We start from the raw sequence: 20579 nt of genomic DNA on the forward strand, positions 1-20579 counted from the left end.
GAATGACACCTCATTTGAACCAATAGGAGCTTCCATGTCCTGTCTATCAAAATCCAATGAGAGTCTGTGCTGAAGAAAAGCTCCTTCCCCCATTCCTACATGAATAGTGCAAGCTGTATATTGGTGGCTGGGGAACTCACCGGACCATTGTGTAGCCAATGAGCTGCTGAAAAGAATGCTGTCTTGATTCACGGGTGTGTTTCAACACTTCAACTTAAAAGTCCCTCCGTAACGCTCTATAAACAATGGTATTTATTTATTTATACTACAATTTAAAATACAAGTATTAACCCACTGGCACCCTGTCCAGGGTGTACCCCGCCTTGTGCCCGATGCTCCTTGGGATAGGCTCCAGGTTCCCCCGCGACCCTGAAAAGGAGTAAGCGGTTGAAGATGGATGGACACTATTAACCCATCATTGCCACCTACTGGACATATTTTGAGCTGCAATAAAAATGACTTGTTTTTAAGAATGATTTTAAGCCTGAATATTCGGATACTCATCTGGAAAAACCAACAAATACTCAAAGCCGGTTATTTGCAATAACTAGTAAGTGATAGTAAAGATAGAGCAGAACTTCTACAAAACTTCAGCACTTTTATTTTCTTTTGCATTTAGTAGTAAATTCAACAAAGAAGCTACAGATAATAATAAGCTTATTCTAAAAACAAGTTGACAGGGGCTTTATGTATTATGAATTGGACTTATAATTCCTATAGCTATTCTTTATGGCACACACACACACACACACATTATATATATATATATATATATATAAGCCCATTTTAGGATGTCGCTGAATTGAATTTGATGTGTGAATAACATATTTCCTCTCTAGCACTGATTTTCCCTTAGACACTTTTCAGTTTCTCTATTTTGTGCATCAGTCAACGAATACAATTAATTTTTATATAAACATGTCGCATACAGAATGATTCTCTATCTGCAATATTAGAGTCACATTCAGGGTGTAGTACTGACTTTGCCCAGTGGGACTTGCCCAGGATAAAGTATTGAGTGCATAAATTAATATACTTTTCAGGAGGTTGACATCTTGAGCCATAGTCAGCTGGTCTTACTTGGTCAAACTGGATGTTTTTCATCTTAAGCTGTGTACGTAAATGCAAGGTGTTAAAATGGTCACTAACCCAATATAACAAAATAATAAACAAAACAGTCACTTTTATTGGAGTGTCAATAAAAAACAACTAAATGACAAAGACAATTTAAAAAAGGCAGTGAAAAACAAAATATACATTATCTTCTCTCTAAACAGTAGCATCGTTTGCCTGGGAAATGTTATCAAGTAGAAAAACGAGTGTATAATTTGGTTATCCAAGGCAAACTCACTAAAAACAAACAACATACCAGATGAATGATGTGACTGCTTTAAAATTTGATCAATAAATAAAAACAAATAAAAGGAGTACAGGCCTCATCTGCATTCAAAGTACACAGCGTTCAAAGGTTGGCCTTTCAATTACAGATGTGCTAGTACATTATAACATTTTCAAGGCAAAGAAAGACACAGTTTTAATTATTATTTTTTTCAACGCACTGTTATATTGATTGTCTCTGACAGTTCGGTCTCTGACAGTTCGGTCTCAACTCTCACACTGGATTTCTTGGACTAAACAAAGTGACTGTAACATGGTTACAACACTTTTAAAATTTTACACTTAAGGGTCCACAAATGAGACAGCGATGTATCGGACACCCGCAGTGGTGGGCAGGCCTTCGTGGTAGTGTGTTAAACGGCCCGGGTGCATAAGGGCCCAACCTTTCCTCGGAGCCTGTACGGAGCAGTCGTACCTGATGAACCGGCAGCCACCGCCCTGAATGAAAAGGAACAATAATTAGTCACATGGCAATGCTTACTGACAAATTAAACCCTGTCCATTATTATATTAACCATTATTAATTCACATGAAATGAATACATGAGACTGCCACTAAAGCTACTTTATTTATTTACTACTTCAAATGAGAAATATACTAGTGCAGAAGATGATTTATACAGAAGCACTACACTTCCTGATTTTCAACTTAAAAAAAGAAAGAAAAGAAAAACACTGGACCACAGAATTAAACAAATTTGCATATTAAACGGATTATATCTTAAATTATATCTTAATTCTCAAGATATTGAGAATATTTTCGTATGTTCAAAATTTATCACTTTTTTTTATTAGACTATTGGCATTAGATTAGGCATTACTTTTATTAGTAATCTAGACTATAATGTAGCTATTGGTGTATTAAGAGGGAGCTTGGTCAATCTAGCTGGGCAACGCTTAATACACAATGTTTTTCAAGTTGTATATTATACCATACCCTCCACTAATTTTGGCAGCCTTGGTAAATATGTCCCTGTGAAAAATTACCTTTATTGATTAATCTTCTGATTTTTTGTCCAAAAATTCACAAAAAATATTCTGCTCTCATGGATATCAAACAATTGCAAACACAAAGGCTTATCCAAAAAAATAAATCTTTGTTAAATATATGTGTGCAACAATTATTGGCAGCCTTTTAGTCAGTACTTTGTGCTACCTCCCTTTGCCAAGATAACAGTTCTGAGTCTTCACCTATAATGCCTGATGAGGTTGGAGAATACATGGCAAGGGATCTGAGACCATTCCGCCACACAGAATCTCTCCAGATCCTTCAAATTTCGAGGGCCACTCTGGTAGACTCTCCTCTTCAGTTCACCCCACAGGTTTTCTATGGGGTTTACATCAGGGGACTGGGATGGCCATGGCAGGATCTTCATTTTGTGGTCAGTAAACCAGTTTTGTGTTGATTTTGATGTATGTTTTGGATCATTGTCCTGCTGGAAGATCCAACCCTGGACCATTTGAAGCTTTCTGGCAGAGGCAGTCAGGTTTTCATTTAATATCTATTGATGTTTAAGTCCATGATGCCATGTATCCTAAAAAAAATGTCCAGGTCCTCTGCAGAAAAACAGCCCCAAAACATTAACGAACCACCACCATATTTAACCGTGAGCATGAGGTACTTTTCCATATGGCTACCTCTCTGTGTGTGCCAAAACCACCTCTGGTGTTTATTATCAAAAAGCTCTATTTTGGTTTCATCTGACCATAGAACCCGATCCCATTTGAAGTTCCAGTTGAAGATGCTTGAGTTTGTTTTTAATGAGAGTAGAGGCTTTTTTCTTGAAACCCTTCCAAACAACTTGTGGTGATGTAGGCGACTTCAGATTGTAGTTTTGGAGACTTTCTGACCCCAAGACACAACTAACATCTGCAATTCTCCAGCTGTGATCCTTGGAGATTTTTTGTCCACTCGAACTTCACAGTGCGTTGCGACAATATAGACACACGTCCTCTTCCAGGTTGATTCATAACATTTCCAGTTGACTGGAACTTCTTAATTATTGCCCTGATTGTGGAAATGGGCATTTTCAATGCTTGTGCTATTTTCTTATAGCCAGTTCCCATTTTGAGAAGCTCAACAACCTTTTGCTGCACATCACACCTATACTCCTTGGTCTTACACATTGTTATGAATGACTAAGGCAATTTGGCTTGTGTTACCTCATATTTATGCCTCTGCGAAACAGGAAGTCATGGTTGAACAATTTCCTGTTTTTAGTCACCCAGGTGTACTAAATTATTTTTTAAATATCAATGGGAATGTACTTCAAATATATTTTTCTCATATGAATTCATAGGGGTGCCAATAATTGATGCACTCCTATATTTAACAAACATATATTTTATATAAAACCGGTGTTGTGTTTGTAATTGTTTAATATGTATGAAAGCAGAGAATTTTTTGAATTCTTTGAACAAATGATCAAAAGGTTAAACAATAAAGACAATTTTTCACAGCCTCCTTTGCTTATATTTACCAAGGGTGCCAATATTAGTGGAGGCCACTGTATATTTGAAGTTTTATTATGATAAGCCAAATGCAGTTATATTCTAACCTCTTTTAGAAACTGATACAGCTATACATATAGTAAAACAAACTAATGCTTAAACTTAAAGCAGAGACTCACTCTCAACATGGTTGATATTAATTACAAAAAAAATCACTCGTAAAATCAAACAAACAAACAAAAAAATAAATAAATAAGCTGGCCGAATCTTAGACGACTAAGTTTTTTTTTTTCCAGTCACGATAAAATAATATAATGGACGGACAACACACAGAAACATGATTATAAGATTATATGAAGATATGAAATATAATCTATATGTAATATAGATATATCAAATATCTAAAATAAAAAGAAAATATATTTAATCTATATGAAAAAAAGATTATATAAAGATGCTAGAGTTCATGAAGAGTACTTTTTTTTTATAACTATTTTTAACCTCAGACAACCCCAGGTCTAAACAAGGGGTGTCCAATCTTATCCGCAAAGGGCCTGTGTGGGTGCAGGTTTTCATTCCAACTGATCAGGAGCCACACCTGATTCCACCTGTTTAATCAGTTGATCTTGACTTTCAATAGAATCGGGTGTGGCTTCTGCTTGGTAGGAATGAAAACCTGCACCCACACAGGCCCTTTCCGGATAAGATTGGACACCCCTGATCTATACACTAAACACTACATACTATAATGGCAGACCTATAGGAAGACAAACAGTACATGGTTGCTTGAGCCTTTAATGCGTTCATGTTTTAATGTATGCAGATGAAAGAGTAAAAAGAAGTGATTTAACTGTCTGTCCATCATCTGAAGCCATAATGCAAATTGAATCCAATTTAGCTCTTCATGCAAGAAACACTTGTTAATGCAGAAAAAAAAGCATAATGACATCACCAACATAGAAATGCTTTCAGCCTACACATGCAGCATGATGTGTTCCTTTACTCTAGGCTTCAAGGTGAAAAACATTTTATCAATTATACACATTCATATAATATATAAACATGTAATAATAGGTCACTGATATATTAATCCCAGTGTTCAGTTCCCATGCAGAAAAAAAAGCAGCACATTCTGTGACACACGAACACCAGAACACACACAGGCTCTTACTCACCTGAAAGTCAATCCCCACCTGATTGAGGGCAATATTTACAGTAAAAGTGGAGGCGTCATGATGAGGCCTTAACGAGGGCTGTTCATCAGGTTTATACCTAACTACAAACGCCAAGTCAAACTGAGCCTGCAAGGAAAGACAAGACACACACACACAGATGCAAAAGAGGTCATGCAGCATTCACGAACAAGAGCGAGGGGAAGCAGACAGAGGAAAAGCCCAGCTCCCCTGCATTGTTACAGCTGCCAGAGTGTCGCCTTTTCGTTGTGTTTTCAGTAGCTCCATCTGTGAAACGAGCCTCATTTACCTGATAATCAACGTCTTTGCTGTTGAGAGCTATGTTAATAGTAAAAGTAGACGCATCATGATGCGGGGTGAGCAGGGGCTGCTCGTCAGGCTTGTACCTCACTACAAAGTTCAGGTAGGAGGTACACTGATGAGAAAAAAGACATGGGTGAAACAAATCTCGCAGAACTTATGCTTTTAGGGGTTTATTTACAAATTATGCCTAATTAATGATCAATATAAGTCTTCCAATCTCAGGTTAGTCTTATCCCGTGGTATGGGGTGTATAAAATCCGATCTTAACCCCGGCGATCTAAAAATGTACGAGTCAACGTCGTATAGCGTGTGGGGAATGCACAGTGTCACATGTGAAAAGGCATTGAATTGTCGTCGTCCATGTTTGTTTTGACGTCATGCTCTGATTCGTGAGCATGTGATAGTGTGATAGTGTCTAAAATCTGCTGACTGATCGACAACGCAGAATACGCAGGGATAAGACTGTATAACTCTTGTAGTGTGACAGTCTTTTGATAATTTAATTAATTTGCATTATTTGGTCAACCTGTCTGAATAATTGTGAATGCAACAGATGTAATGTACACTACTGGGCAATCAATCAATAAGTAAGTAAGTAAGTAAGTAAGTAAGTAAGTAAGTAAGTAAATAAATAAATAAATAAATGGGTCACACCCAAAAGGTCAAAATATTAAGCTTTTAGGTATAGGATAGCGTTTCCCTTAGATTTTGTTTAAATTTTTAAGCCTTGGAGTTAAACTTGTGGACAGCTTAAAAAAAAAAAATTAAATAAATAAAAAATATAATAATAATAATAATAATATTTTATATATATATATATATATATATATATATATATATATATATATATATATATATATATATATATATATATATATATATATATATATATATATATACATATACACACTTCATTTTAGTTTTGTACACCCACACGTGTGAATTTTACTTCAAATATTTGATATTTATGACTATACCTTTGGGTGCAAGAAGACTATATAAGTGAATTTCCCTGTTTCTAAACCCCCCCCCCCCCCCCCCCCCCACCTTTTTTTTTTTTTTATAAAAGTTTAATATTATGCCATTTTGGGCTTGGCACATTTTTTTTGTCTTTGCCCAGGAGTGTAATTTTAATAACTTTCACTTATGGCTACACAATATAATCTATTCTATCTATATCTATAATATAAACCGATGTGATTCAAAAGCCCCTCAATTTTTTATTTTGGAATGGTTGCAGATCAACCTTAATGCCCGACACAATGCAACCCTGCAAGGCAATATTCTATTTAAGTCAATATGGTGCAGTCATACTTCAAGACAGTACATAAACAGATGAAAATGATCTCAGCATTGAAAGAATAATATTCTATATGTTAAACAAAATTACATTCAAAATTTTTTAAAAATAGAGAGAAAGCGAGTTTAAAAGGCCTTTTTATTACCTTTGTGTAATACCCAGGAAACATTTTCTCGGTCACTGGTGCAACATATTCCAAGAGGAACTTTTGCCACTCTTTGTCAAAGTTGACCTGGTTCATGTGAATATCAATAGTGGGGACGTTCTCGTAGCCACCCTGGATCCTAGTGTCCTGCAAAAAGAAAACAAAAAGAATTAGGTTAGAAATATACACTCATCAAAATGTGTTAACTGCACCAGAATTTTGTGTTTAGTTTTGCAACTGTAACAGAAACTCTTCCCAAACAATCTTTGGGAAAAACTCCATACCACATTGCCACCTCCTGACCACTGGCCGAAATTCTCCATTTCTTCAACAAGATGTTCACAGGCCACTTGGGTAAAAATAGGAAACCAGTATACATCAGGGCACGGCTGTATGATAGACAAACATGTTAATGAGTAAGGAAGGTAATATTTATAATCCAACTAAAAAAAAAATCTCAAATGTACAATAAAAACGTCCCCAGTCGTCAACAATCTTCAGTCTCCGATACTTACATTTTCCACTATGCTGTCTTTCAGAATTCTGGAGTAATTTGGATGAATGTATCGCTCTTCCCAGTCCTGTAAAGAAATCATGTGGTGGCAAAAAACAAAACAAAAAAAAAACACGTTAGTAAGTTAAACACATAAGCAACACAGCAATGTGCTATTAGGGATATCTAAGATTTCCACGCACCACAGGGTTTTCAAAGATCTGCCAGAGATCGTTATGAAGGTGATCCGTCTTGTAGTTTTCTGTATTCAGGATTCGGCCAAACGTATGCATATTTGTTACAAACATGAAGACTCCCTTAAAGGAAAAAGAAGAATTGGACTACATATGATAGGCATCATTACTATCTTTCAAAAATATCTACACAAGACCTAAAAGTATTGTATACCCAGTATGTCAACTGTACATACAACGTTATGCCATATTTCATGATGGGTTAGTTTATTGCCAAAAATAACGAGTAATCAATAGCAGGATCTGCGCTCACACGTAATTATTTTGCTCATATAAAAAAAAAAAAAAAATGTGCGCAAACTAATTTATTCTGCTGGCTCCTACATACTACTACTATTTCCATACCTTCAATGCACGTGTGTAATGCATCGCCACAATTGTGTATCTGTTTAGTGCTCCAAAAAGAAGTGGGTTTGTTTGTTTTTTTTTTTGTTTTTTTTTTACAAATTAACCCTACAAGAGTAGGGCCTGATGTGGTCTTCTGCTGTTATACCCCATCTCCCTCAAGTTTTAATGTGTTGCGTGTTCCGAGATGCTTTTCTGTTCAGCACAGTTGTAAATAAAAGTGGTTATTTGAGTTACCGTAGAATTGCTGTCAGCTCAAAAGCAGTCTGGTCATTCTCCTCTGACCTCTCTCATCAACAAGTCGTTTCCACCTATAGAACGCCACAGAACTACCGATCGCTGGATGTTTTTTGTTTTCCACACTGTTCTGTGTAAACTCTTAGAACTACTGTGTGTGAAAATTCCAGGAGACCAGCAGTTTCTGAAATACTCAAACCAGCCCAGCTAGCACCAACAGCATTGCCATAATGCAATGTCTGGAAGAACACTCCCCTACCTCAACACTCTCCTGAAGGCTTACAATCCCCTCACGCAATCTGCAATCGATTAATGACCAACGCTTAGTAGTGCCTACTCATCGTGGCTCAAGGTCCCTTTCCAGAACCTTTAAACTATCTGTCCCTCAGTGGTGGAATGAACTTCCAACCTCAATCTGAACAGCAGAATCCGTCACTATCTTCAAAAAACAGCTAAAGACCCACCTCTTCCATGAACACTTAACTAACTCCTTTAAAAAAAAAACCCTGAAAAAAAAACAACACCCCCCCCCCCCCCCCCTAAAAAAACACTTTTCCCTGGCTCTTACACCTTTACTCTGCGCACTTTGCTTCTTCTAGAACTCAATTAAAGATCTTGTATACTAGCACTACTTGTATAGTTCTCTGCTTCATATATCGCTTTGCTTGCATTTCCTCATTTGTAAGTCGCTTTGGATAAAAGCGTCTGCTAAATGAATAAATGTAATCAAGGTCTGTGATCGCAATTATTCCCCTTCTGTTATTCGATGTGAATATTAACCGGAGCTATTTTGCAAAATCACTTCTATGCAGTGGTTTTCTGAAAGGATGTTGTTGAAGAAAAATCATCAGTGTACCGACCTGGTCCCGCACTCTGGCACAGAAGGCCATATCTGGGTCAAGGGTCGCTGAATGGTAGAGATCAGGAGCCTTCAGTTCGTTCCTTAGAATGTCCGCTCTCAGCAGGTACACCTGAGACACATATGGAACGTTCCAGATACCCCTGGGGGATAACACAAAATATATATATATATATATATATAAATAAAACAGTATGCCAAACTCAGTCTATGTTCCCTATATATGTTGGACAATCTGTTAACATAGTTCACCACTGATCTCTCTTTACCATCAAGAAATTATACCCCTCCGTGCATGGTGGGTAAATAAAAAAAAAGCAACGCTTAAGACAGACTCACACTCTGCGTCCCTGAACGATATCCACATAATCCTCAGCCCTGGCGTAGTAGCCGTCAGCACTAAGAGCTCCCCAGAAATTAGACCACAGGCGGCCAGGCTTGCTCATCATCGGTGTTATGAATGGCCTGTGGAGTAAGGAATGAGATGGTGATTTCAAAAATGACAAGAAGGAGTGGCACCGGGTTTAGTAATGGTGTCTATGCACTTTGGTGTGAAAGCTGCCGTTACACTTCCACAACCTTACGAGAGGTAACAATAAATCTTGTTGTAGAGAAGTGTATAATGTTCATATTCATATTTTTTATTTATATCCAACTCAATTTTTAAAATCGCAAACAAAAAGGTCTCACTTACTTGTTTAACTCAATTAGTATCTTAAGTGTGTCTTCGTTTTTCAAAACCACATCTGCATCCAAATTAAAGAAGTAATCGCAGTCGGTGTCGTCTCGACACATATCACTGTGAGGAAAAAAAACAACAAAGACAATTACAGTCTTATTCCAGAAAATGGGATAATAATTACCCTCATATTCCAGGCATGACGCACAGGACACATAAGACATGGTATGGCATGTTAGCCTGATCTGAATTTACACCTTGCTTTCATGAATGTCATTGGCATTTAAACAAAACTCACAAGCCTATATTGTGTGAGGTAACATGGTCAACACCCTCATCGGGCCCAATCAGCTTCACAGCTTGATACTCCGCCTCATGATTCTGTAGAAAAGCGTGGACATGCTGGTCATGATGAGGCTCCTGGAAAAGATTGTAAAAAAATAAATTATAATGGAGACAACAGATTTAAAAAAAAAAAAAACTTTGGTGTAAAGTGGTTCATTTTAAAAGGTAAATGCATTGGGGTTTTTTTTTGGATAATGACAGAATAAAATATTTGGCAACACCCAAATGTACACCCATTTATCACTTTAGTGAACGTACCTACACGGTTTGATTCATATAAACATATTTAAAACATATGAATTGAAATGATGAGGAATAAAATCTCACTTGGTTGTAAATGAAGAGTTTAAGGCGATTTTTTGGGTACTGGAGGCGGAGAAGGCGCTCAAAGAAGACCGTTACGAAGGGAGTTGGCTGCTGAATAAAGATGCCGATGACCACTCCTGGATATTCACTCTCCTGCAGAAGAACGACAAGCTCAGTATCCACACTGTAAAAGTGTCCACTGAGAATGATCCAAATCGACCAGCCTTGCCGTTTCCAACAGGTAAAATCTTCCCATTTACATGAGTAGAATTCTGAGACCATTAGAAAGTAACCTTATTAAATCTTATGTAGAAGGTTTCTTATTAAGCAATCTCATAATCCCATTAAATAACTAATAAATGGTAATAAACTTAGCCGAGAAAGTCATTTACAGCCTATAATGGCTTGTAAAAGTACAGTAGACCTTTACTTGTTTTATACACGTGCTTATTACTCTCATACTGTAGATCAAATGTAAAACATCTACAACTAAATTCATCATATGTCTGAACATTCTTGATGATGATTGTCTTATGAAACCTTATAAAACCAAGTTTATCTGTGAGCTTGGAGATGGGACTTTTGATTCTTTAAAGTATTACATCAAAAAACAAATAAATAAACCTCACCAAATAAAACAATAAATATAATTTTTTAAAAATTAATTACTCGTAATACTGACATCAAGAATTACTGCATTTAAGTCCCACCTTCTTTTTCAGTTTATTCACTATAAAGCATATTACAATGAATTACAAGGAACTCCAGCTAAACTAATTGGGAGGGTATGTAGTTACAGTAAAAGTAAAAAATTCTAAGAGTCTAAAATTCTAAGTCTGCCATAGTAGGAGACTCAAAGCAAAAATTTAAAGGCATTATGTGTCAAAAGTAATTTCCCACCTTGAGTCCTGTGAGAGGCCGCAAGTCCTCACGGCAAACTGTACAGCCGGTCTCGAAGGTCCACACTTTTGGGATGTAGTTGCCGAGGTAATTTATCTGAAGCTGGAAAACGCATGCAAATGCTGATTCATAACATGGATGCAGAGGCATTAATGAAAAATAGGCAAATTAAGGATTTTTTTTTTTTCAAAGGAATGATAAGTAAATAAAAAGTCTACCTTTGTAGGCCCATTTCCATGGACAATAATAGGTAGGGTGTCATAGAGCATATTTCTGGCCCGCACCCTTCCGTTCTCGAACTTTAGTACCACTTCATCTGCTCGGGGAAGAAAAGAAAAAAAACATCTCATCAACATTCCCTTTCAAGCTTCTTTGTAGTAGTTAGAGCTGTGTGTTGTTAAATGACCCAGAAAGATAGGTTTCGCACTGGGATGGAGAAAGAAAGCTCTTTTGTACGTCCAGATTTTTGCACTTATCTAAACACAAATCTCAAACCAAGTGATTCTTTTATCTACTGCCAATACAGGAAATACTGTAGAACTGAAGTGAACAGCTTGAGTCACTGCTTAAATATTTATTGAGATGTATTGTTGATATAGAACAGATTGATTTCTGTAATTCCACAACATAAACATGCCATGTAAATGACATTTAACCAAAGCATCTGGTGGCTCATCATTAATTTAACCAGAGGCCCAGCTGTTTACGTTGGTTTTAAAACAGCCACTTGTGAGCGAGAGCTGAGGCATTGAGAGCATACAGAAGGTTTCTCTTAGCACCCAGATATCGCAGGACAGAAGTCCAAAATAAGAATGAATGGTGGCTTTGCATTCAGCTGGCCTACGTGTGCACAGGCACATCCTACAGTTGACTCTCACATTCCATTCCCTCAGGCAAAAGGAGGCAGGCGGGAAAACCAGGGCTTACAGAAGCTTGGAAGAAAGCCAAGGCTCTGGCTTCCACCCCTGCAGTGAGCCCTCATGAAGAAAAGAGCCCAGGCTCAATGCGAGGTAGATCATCAATTCCATCTTCTACCTTTCCATCAAAGCATGCCAAAGCTAAGGCCTCATTAAACAGGAAATTTACAGAAAAAGGGAAGGGTTGTTTTTTTTCAGTCCCTCCTGGTGTAGGGTTTTTATTGGCAATAAAATCTGCACTGCTGTTACACTGTTCTTGGACTAGTCAGCAACTTTGCTTCCCTGTAAAGTCCAGTCGGCAGTCTTCTCTTCTCTTCTTTTGTCTATATCTATATTTACCCAGCACACACTCACCTAGAGCTCCGTGCAGGTTCTGGAACATTCTGCACTTGCTGTCGAGAGTTATATTTATGGATTTCTGTGGAGAAAATGACAGGGGAGAAAATGTCAGCACTAAAACAACTTATTAAAGCGAAGAAAGAAAAAAAAAAAAGACAGGAAAAAGAGACAAACCACTTCTTTCTCTTACAAAACTTGAATTATAAAGATACTGCTCACCCGCTTCTCAGGGTTGATGTATATCTTGGTATAAAAGAGCTGGTCACTGTCGTCATCTTTCCCTGACCAATCGGAGACCATCTTTTTAAGGTTTTGGGCATAGCCGATGAAGCCTGGATATAGAGAAGGAAGATGCACTCTGAGTACTACAGCAGAAACATGAGGTAGAACAAATGAAATTGTCCTACGATTTCCTGTATCATGTTCCCATGTCTGATTTTCACATTATCATGGACGTGGGGCGAGAGGGGGGAGGGGGGTGCCAGCTGTTAGCTCACTACATCAGCTCATAACAATGCAGTAAATTCACTGATGTCAGAGAGAAGGTAGGGGGAAAGGGGCAGCTTTAAGTATTTAATGTGGAAGCATTTGAAACCCCTTTCTTGTAAGTGAATAAGAAATATACTCTCGCTCACAGTATTATTCCTCTCTTATACCACAGCACTGCTGAATTCTCAACTCTGATTGGTCCAAAAGTGTTGATTCATTTTCTATTACAGTTCTGGCGGCAAGACTCATTCTAATACAGTATAGTGAGGGAGGGAACAACTGTTTACAGGTATAATAATATGAGTGAAAACAGATAACAGCCAGTGTGTTTTGAGGATCTTTCACAACATTAAATGTAACTAACTCTAAATGCATAAAAAATATTTCTTTAATAAAAAAAAAAAAGAAAGAAAGAAAGAAAAAAACAATAAGGATGTACTGTTATTGGAAGATCAGCTTTGGTAACAGTGGTAACAGCATGCCATGAAGCAGCAAATAATCCTATCATTGATTATTTTCCAATAACAGCATTTTCATTCCTTAGTTAGTCCAGCACATTTGAGGGTTTTTCCTGCTCTAACACACCTAATTAGCTGATTAGTTGAATCAGATGCTGGGAAAACACTCCAATGTACAGGACAGGTGGTTCTCCAGGACCAGGGTTGGGAATGTCAGTGCAAATATTAAACAACTTCAAGTGCTAACAGCCTAGTTAACAATGTTTGCAGTGTCATCGATGAGACAAACACATGCCTCCTGCTCCGAGAAATCTCTTCCCCTCTCTGACATGCGGGTGCTTGTCCTCCAGATGGCGGTCCGGCCAGATGAGGGTCTCAGCAGAGAAGACCACTTTGTGCTTGGCCTGCTGGAACTTCTTCAGGAGTTCTTTTGGGCCCGAGGAGAAGATCACATCATAGCTGCAGGGGATCCCAGGACAAGATTAAGAAGGACTTTTTTAACGCTATTCACTAGCTTTAAGCACAAATGCACTAAAGATATCAACTAACAAAAAATGTAAAATTGAAATGGTTGGCCACAAATTTAGTTTTTGCTCATTAAGACATTGACAGTTTTTTTTCAAAATACAACAAACTTATGAATAGAGCAAATCTCAGTGAGAATTACATGTAATGGTTAAAAAGCCACATGGCCAATATATTCCTTCAGTGGCAGCATGGTGATATTTCAGGGGGGTGTTTTAATCCATGATGTGGACAGTGAATCCATTATGTCACTGTTAAATTCCATATTCACGTCACTAGATTATCATTTTATGCTTTTTGCGATCAAATTAATTGACTCACGTCAAAAAGGATCATTTTTCACTATACTGTACCTTTTCAGTCAAATGTTATAAAAATAGAAAAAAAGTGTTAATTAAAAGCAATTTATTTATACAATGATTTATGCAATCCTACATTTCTGGCCACAGCCTTGAACTTCAGTTTTCATTTCAGACAAAACTTTTAATTTCAGCGTAACATTAGCTTCAATGGATGCATAATTTAGTGAAATAAATCATGAGTAGGAGTAAATACCTGTCTACAAACAGGATGATTTTATCCCCTTCCTTTATGCTGTCCAAGGCAGATTTCAAAAGTCGCACTTTCTGTCCTCCTCCTGGTGCAGACATGTAGTCTCCACCGGTCCATTTCTCACCCCTCCCAAGAACCTACAAAAGGGCAAAATAAATGATTGTGAGTTTATCATTGTGAGCAACAGCTGCACGAGTGCAAACATGCTTAAAACTGGAGGAATATCTGGTTTGCATTGACACTTTCTGTACCTTAATTGTGTAATTAAAGTGGCGTGCAGAGCTCATGAACCGCTTAAATCCATCTGTTTCTTTTGTAGCTACAGTTAATACGAGGAGCTTTCCTGTGGAGAAAAAAAAAAAAAAAGACATGCAGAAATGACTTTTTTTTTTTTTTTTTTTTACAATAAAGTCATAAGATGCCAGAAATAAAAGTACTTTGTGTGCATAGGTTTTAGGGAGTGTAATCTTATGGAGCGGATTTCTTTTAGTATGCATGCAACTTAAAAATAACAGAGTAGTCTGCTTATAAAAATGACGTGTGGCCATTTCTTTTTTTAATTACACTTCAAATTACGGTGCACGGATTTAGCTCTCTGTTGCAGGTCAACAAAAATTATAGAGTAAACACTTTCTTAATGTCTTATAAAAATCCAGCTGTAAGTGCTCAAGGTTTCAAATTGACAAGTGAAGTTTGGTAAGAGAGTAGGTGAGAAAATAGCAGCGGTCACACACACAAAAGTGGGAGTGTGAATGCAAATGTTAGAGACTGCATGTGCACTTCACGCAGATGAACCTCAGTGTTTAAACATTTGAGCTGGTGATCAGAATATCCCACTGTTTGGCCAATTGAACAAGAGCCTTAACCCACAATTAAATCAGCTGCATGTATGCCAAGGTGGATGGTAGGTTTAAATGATAGCGCCCTAGCCCCTCTCTTTAATAATAATAATACCTCGAACGCCAGATATTTTATTACACCTGTAAGTCCACTATAAGGGTCCATTGGTCTTGTATCTAAATAGTGCTTGCTTTGCATTAAGGATGAACAGCATGAATTACTAATTAAATACCATGCATTTTAACATCATTTTATTTCTTACAAACATGCATATCTGCTTTGTCCACATCCAAACTTGTAGGTTTGACAAAAAATAGTAATACATACACACACACACACACACACACACACACACACACACACACACACACACAGCGTCACACAAAGTTTCAAGTTAAACCCTGGCTGTATGCCTACATCATAACCTGTCTCACATTTATTTTTAGAGTATCTATAAAGTGTGTATCAAATGAATAAATATAAATGAACACTTTAATGTAACATGGGAAGGCATGTTTCATTTGAACTTCCAAAACATAACTGTAACTATGAGCAAAAAAAGAGAGAACTTATATATTATTGTAAATTAATTTAAAAAAATTAAAGCTATATAAAATGGAACTATATATATATTCATACATGTTATATATGTCCCATGTTCAGCAGCAGCTACATGAAATGGGAAATGGGGAGCACTGCAGCCTACGTGCCTTAAGGGTTGTGAATAATGGGGACAAGTTCCACCTTTTTCCACCCACGTATTTCTACTAATTTATTGAATGCATTGAACTGTGTGGTAAGGTTTTACGTTTTGTTTGTTTGTTTTGACAGTCACATGCGTATATCCTATTAACTGTAAGGAAAAAGAGGGTTGTTGTTGTTTTTGGCATTTATGGCGCAACTGTAAGGATTTGCTTATTCAGCTTTCAGGGCTGTAAAAGGAAACAAAACGGTGGAAAGAAAGCGGATCTTGTCAATGTACCATCTCAAAGTAAAGTCTAACACCGACAAACAAATTATCATTCATAAGAAAATAGCGTCAATAAAGCAGAATACTTTTAATAAAAAATCACCAATAAGAGGAAACTCCTCATGTGTTGGAGATTCCGGAAGGATGAATTTAGCTGTTACACTGACACAGTAAATAATTTCAGCCTGACAGTACTGGGTTAAACAGTTGAGCCGATAAATAAATAAATATCGTACGGTTTTATGTTTCCACATGTCTAAAAACTGAGACCAAAAATGATGATATAATAATAAAAATAAATAAATAAAAATCAGAGCCGCTGCTGCATAACCGAACACTCCACGTCAGCGGCGGTCAACTGAACACACACCAAACTTTCCCCGGATTTTATTTATTTATTTTTTTATTTATTTTTTATCATAAACTTCATTCTTACTATTTCCATGAGCCTATACCTTTCATCAACTACAAGCTCTAATTTGTTTATGCTACGTTTGTACAGACTAATATTGGGAGCTTTTTGTATCCTAAATCAATCTCAGCTTTACCTTCAGGAATTGGTCCCTTTGGCTCACAGTGTAACGGCGAAAACACGCTCAAGCATAGAAGTCCAAACAAAGATGCTAGCGGTTTAGTCTTCATCTTTTTTTTCTTTTTTCTTTTTAACTTGTGCACACTCTTGAGATAACAAGGGTGTCGTGGATTCTGTAGCTGTTTCGAGTAAAAGTTAGCTTAATATATATAAACTGAGCTAAGCCCACCCTTTGCAATGAGACTGCCCAGTTAGCTACGACGCTATGCAACATTAGCACACAGCTAGTAAAGGCAGGGGCAGGACAGGGATACAGTGATTTTTAGGCATACAGCTTGAGCAGGGACTTCAGGTTTGTTCTTGGTTTTTGTTGTTTGTTTTGTTTTTGTTTTTTTGTTTTTTTTTAACAGAACATCAATGTATCTAAACCACAAGATGTTTTTGTGGTAACTTGCTAGCTAAGTTTATTGGTCTATATGAAATATGAATTACCAGGCTACCCTTCTGAAAACACAAAAAGAAACCCTTTACAGCACCATACAGTAGGCTGTGGTTATAAGAGTTGGTGTTAATGAGTGTAAGTAAAACCTAGCTGGTCTTGGATTATACTGATCATGTTGGTGATCAGCAGAGGGGGTAAAAATACCCAATTTTTTTACTCAGTTAAAAGTGGAATTACTCATCTACAGTCCCAGCCAAAACTATTGGATCAGCAAGGCCAGTTCATTTGTTTTTGCTGTAGACTGAAGAAATTTGGTTTGTGATCAAAAATTAATATGAGAAAAGAATTTCAAATTTTCAGCTTATATTTTCTGGTATTTATATCTAGATGTGTTAACCGACTGTATCAGATCATCCAATTTGTAGATGAGCAGAATTAATGACATATGTGATTGATGGGTGTTTCTTGTTACCCAGGTGTGTCCTGTTAGATTGATTATCTAAACAATAAATAGCTTGGAACATCTACTCTTGGTTTTAGCCTTCCGTTTCACCTGTGAAGACAGGTTATTAAAATGATAAGCCAGCATGAAGATCAGAGAGCTGTCTAAAGGAGAAAAGCAAGCCATTTTGAAGCTAAGAAAAGAGGTAAAATCATTGGACTGTCCTTAAAAAGAAAGAAACCACTGGTGTACTGAGCAACAGACACTGAATGGGTCAGCCAAGGACCCATTCAACAGTAGCTGATGACAGGAACATTGTGAAAGCTGTGAAGAAAAACCCAAAATCAACAGTTATTGGCATCAACAACCTTCACATGGCAGGGGTGAAGGTATCACAATCCACCATTCAAAGCAGATTTTGTGAACAGAAATATAGAGGCCATACTACAAGATGCAAACCACTAATCAGCAGTAAAAATCAGAAAGCCAGATTGGAATTGGCAAAGAAATGCAGAGTGCAAGTTTATGAAATGTACATTTAATGATTATATCTTTACAGGGGGAATTATCTGAATGTCATGAAATTGGTTTTGTTTTATGTTTAACAATAACAAAGTATGAATTTTAATGCATTTGAATGAATGCAATGAATTTTAATGAAATACAGACTGCATGTAAAACAAGCACTGCAGGACACATGGGCTCACCCACTTCTAAAGATTGTTGTGAGATGCTTGTCTTACTCATGTTGAAAAAACATATCAGAATCGCATCTGGCTGGGATTGATCATAAGTAAACACAAGTTTTTCGCCCTAAGTTTTATCCTGCCTGAGTAGCTTACGTCCTGGTTTACTGTTGCATTTAGTAGTCCTGTAGTACAGGTGGGGCCTCATGTTCATCAGCCCTGGGCCATGCATTAGCTTAATGTGGCTTTGGCCAGACCTCTAACCTTTGCTAGAGATTCTAGTACTTTTCATGTTTAGTCATGGCCAAGAACCACCATCTTTCATTTCATTCAAGAGTCATTTCATTAACATTGCAAGCAACCAACTATTGACTTATCCTGGAGCACGTTGACAAACTCCCCAGAATGTCATGTTTGTCCTCCACTAACTGCTAAAAAAAAATCTGAATAAAATCACCTTAAAAACATGGTGTTGTCTATTACAACTTCTAAAACAAGTCAAGCTTGCTCCAAAAGGCTCTTATCACAGTGTTTTAAAATGTATTTACCCATTGGAAGCTAGTACATCTACTATATGTATGCATGCACAAAATTGTGGATGCCCAGTGCAATAATGCAACCATCAAGATTGTACACTTTTCTAGCCACAAGCTTCACAATGAGTATCAGATGCCTTGTAAGTGTCCAAGGCTGTTATTTAGTGTGTTTTTGTCATGAGAAAAGCAATCAATTTCTTATTTAATTAATATAAAACAATATGTTTTGGGTAAGTGGATAAAACTATTGTCAGAATGAAAGTAGACACAGTATAATTAGGACAGAGTGTACATTCTGGACAGATTATATCAAGTGGAGGAGGAGATCATGATCCAATGATAATAAGAAATGTTGGTATGCATAGTTGGTATGCAGATGTTGGTATCTCATCTTTAGCTTTGCTAGGAAGAGGATTTACAGTTCATAAGTTAGTATTAATACCATTAAACTGAATGAGTCTGTTGGTGTTTTTGTTTTGTTTTGTTTTTTAATACCTATGACTAAAAACCTGTGTGTTCATTAAACTGATAGCACACCAATAGAATTTGCTCTGCAGTTTCTAGCACATGATACAGCCCATTCAATGCAATAACACTAATGTAGCTAACCTACCCCTAATATTATTCTGCCTCACTTAGAATTTTTGCATGATTATTTCTTTTATAATAGCTTTAGCTTACCGACCTCAACATTATTATTGCCTTTCAAATTACTTCTGCCTTCTAAAGTCCAATATAGGTTTACCTGCATACAAAGGCGAAATCAGACTGAGGGATTGTTGAACTGCATTTCACAAGATTTAAACCAGAATCACTGATACACTGGTTACACATTCCCCCTTTATTTAGCTAACTTTAGCACTAAATATATATATTCTCCCAACAGTTCTTCAAAACTACACGAGGACTGGTGATTCACTACAGTCTCATGGAGACTGACCCAGTTATTTCATAAACAACTCCCATCAGTATTATAGCCCTTTTCTAGTGGTGGATGAAAGCAAAAGAAGATGCATCCTCACACCTAGTAGGTGTACCTGATAAAACAACAAATGAGAGTAGATACATGTTATAGTGGCAAAAGTGAATCCATGGGGGGAATGGAAAAGGAAATAATTACTAAACAAAACAAAAACACATGTATAATCTAAATTAGCTTGTTTGCCTCAAAAGAAAATACCAGACTGCAAGCAGGAATAGTACAAAATCATAATAACTGGATAGAACTGGAATAAAGTTGGTTTGACGTTGGATGTTCGATATTCGCGTATATGCGGAAATTAAGGGACCGTCTCTAAAGTTACATACGGCATTTGTTATACACGTTTCTAACTTCAATAGCATTTGAAGGGAATGATGTACAGTCACACAACCAACTGTAAAGTGTTCATCTAGGTGTTATCTATAATGGACACCTTTTAGATTTTTGATATTTAACCCTACAATGCATGAACCAAAAAAACCTTCATCATGAGGGGGTCAAAATGACTGGATTGAATGTTTTTCTTTAAAAAAAAATAGATGTCCTATTAATGAAATTATATACACCCCTCACATTTTTGTAAATATTTGATTATATCTTTTAATGTGACAACACTGAAGAAATGACACTTTGCTACAATGTAAAGTAATGAGTGTACAGCT

The 20579-nt window shown here is 36.9% G+C and overlaps 1 protein-coding gene across 2 annotated transcripts; it reads right to left on the reverse strand.

Moving 5' to 3' along the window:
- Positions 1-1166: 1166 nt before the first annotated feature.
- Positions 1167-17083, reverse strand: plod1a (procollagen-lysine, 2-oxoglutarate 5-dioxygenase 1a). 2 transcript variants are annotated; one of them, XM_047155305.1, is made up of 19 exons: positions 16846-17083; positions 14739-14830; positions 14491-14624; positions 13706-13869; positions 12683-12795; positions 12479-12542; positions 11426-11523; positions 11208-11309; positions 10329-10460; positions 9955-10076; positions 9672-9776; positions 9317-9442; positions 8979-9120; positions 7486-7599; positions 7305-7370; positions 7074-7178; positions 6790-6936; positions 5024-5149; positions 1167-1836 (listed from the first exon to the last, which is right to left on the reverse strand). In XM_047155305.1, the coding sequence occupies exons 1-19, from the start codon at positions 16937-16939 to the stop codon at positions 1681-1683; spliced, it is 2202 nt and encodes a 733-aa protein (XP_047011261.1). In that variant the 5' UTR covers positions 16940-17083; the 3' UTR covers positions 1167-1680. The 2 variants fall into 2 exon arrangements, with proteins under 2 accessions (XP_047011261.1, XP_053536126.1); XM_053680151.1 differs by lacking the exon at positions 5024-5149 and adding an exon at positions 5331-5456.
- Between the last annotated feature and the right edge of the window lie 3496 nt (positions 17084-20579).

This window comes from Ictalurus punctatus, chromosome 5 (assembly GCF_001660625.3).
Source record: "Ictalurus punctatus breed USDA103 chromosome 5, Coco_2.0, whole genome shotgun sequence".
NCBI classification, from domain to species: Eukaryota; Metazoa; Chordata; class Actinopteri; order Siluriformes; family Ictaluridae; genus Ictalurus; species Ictalurus punctatus.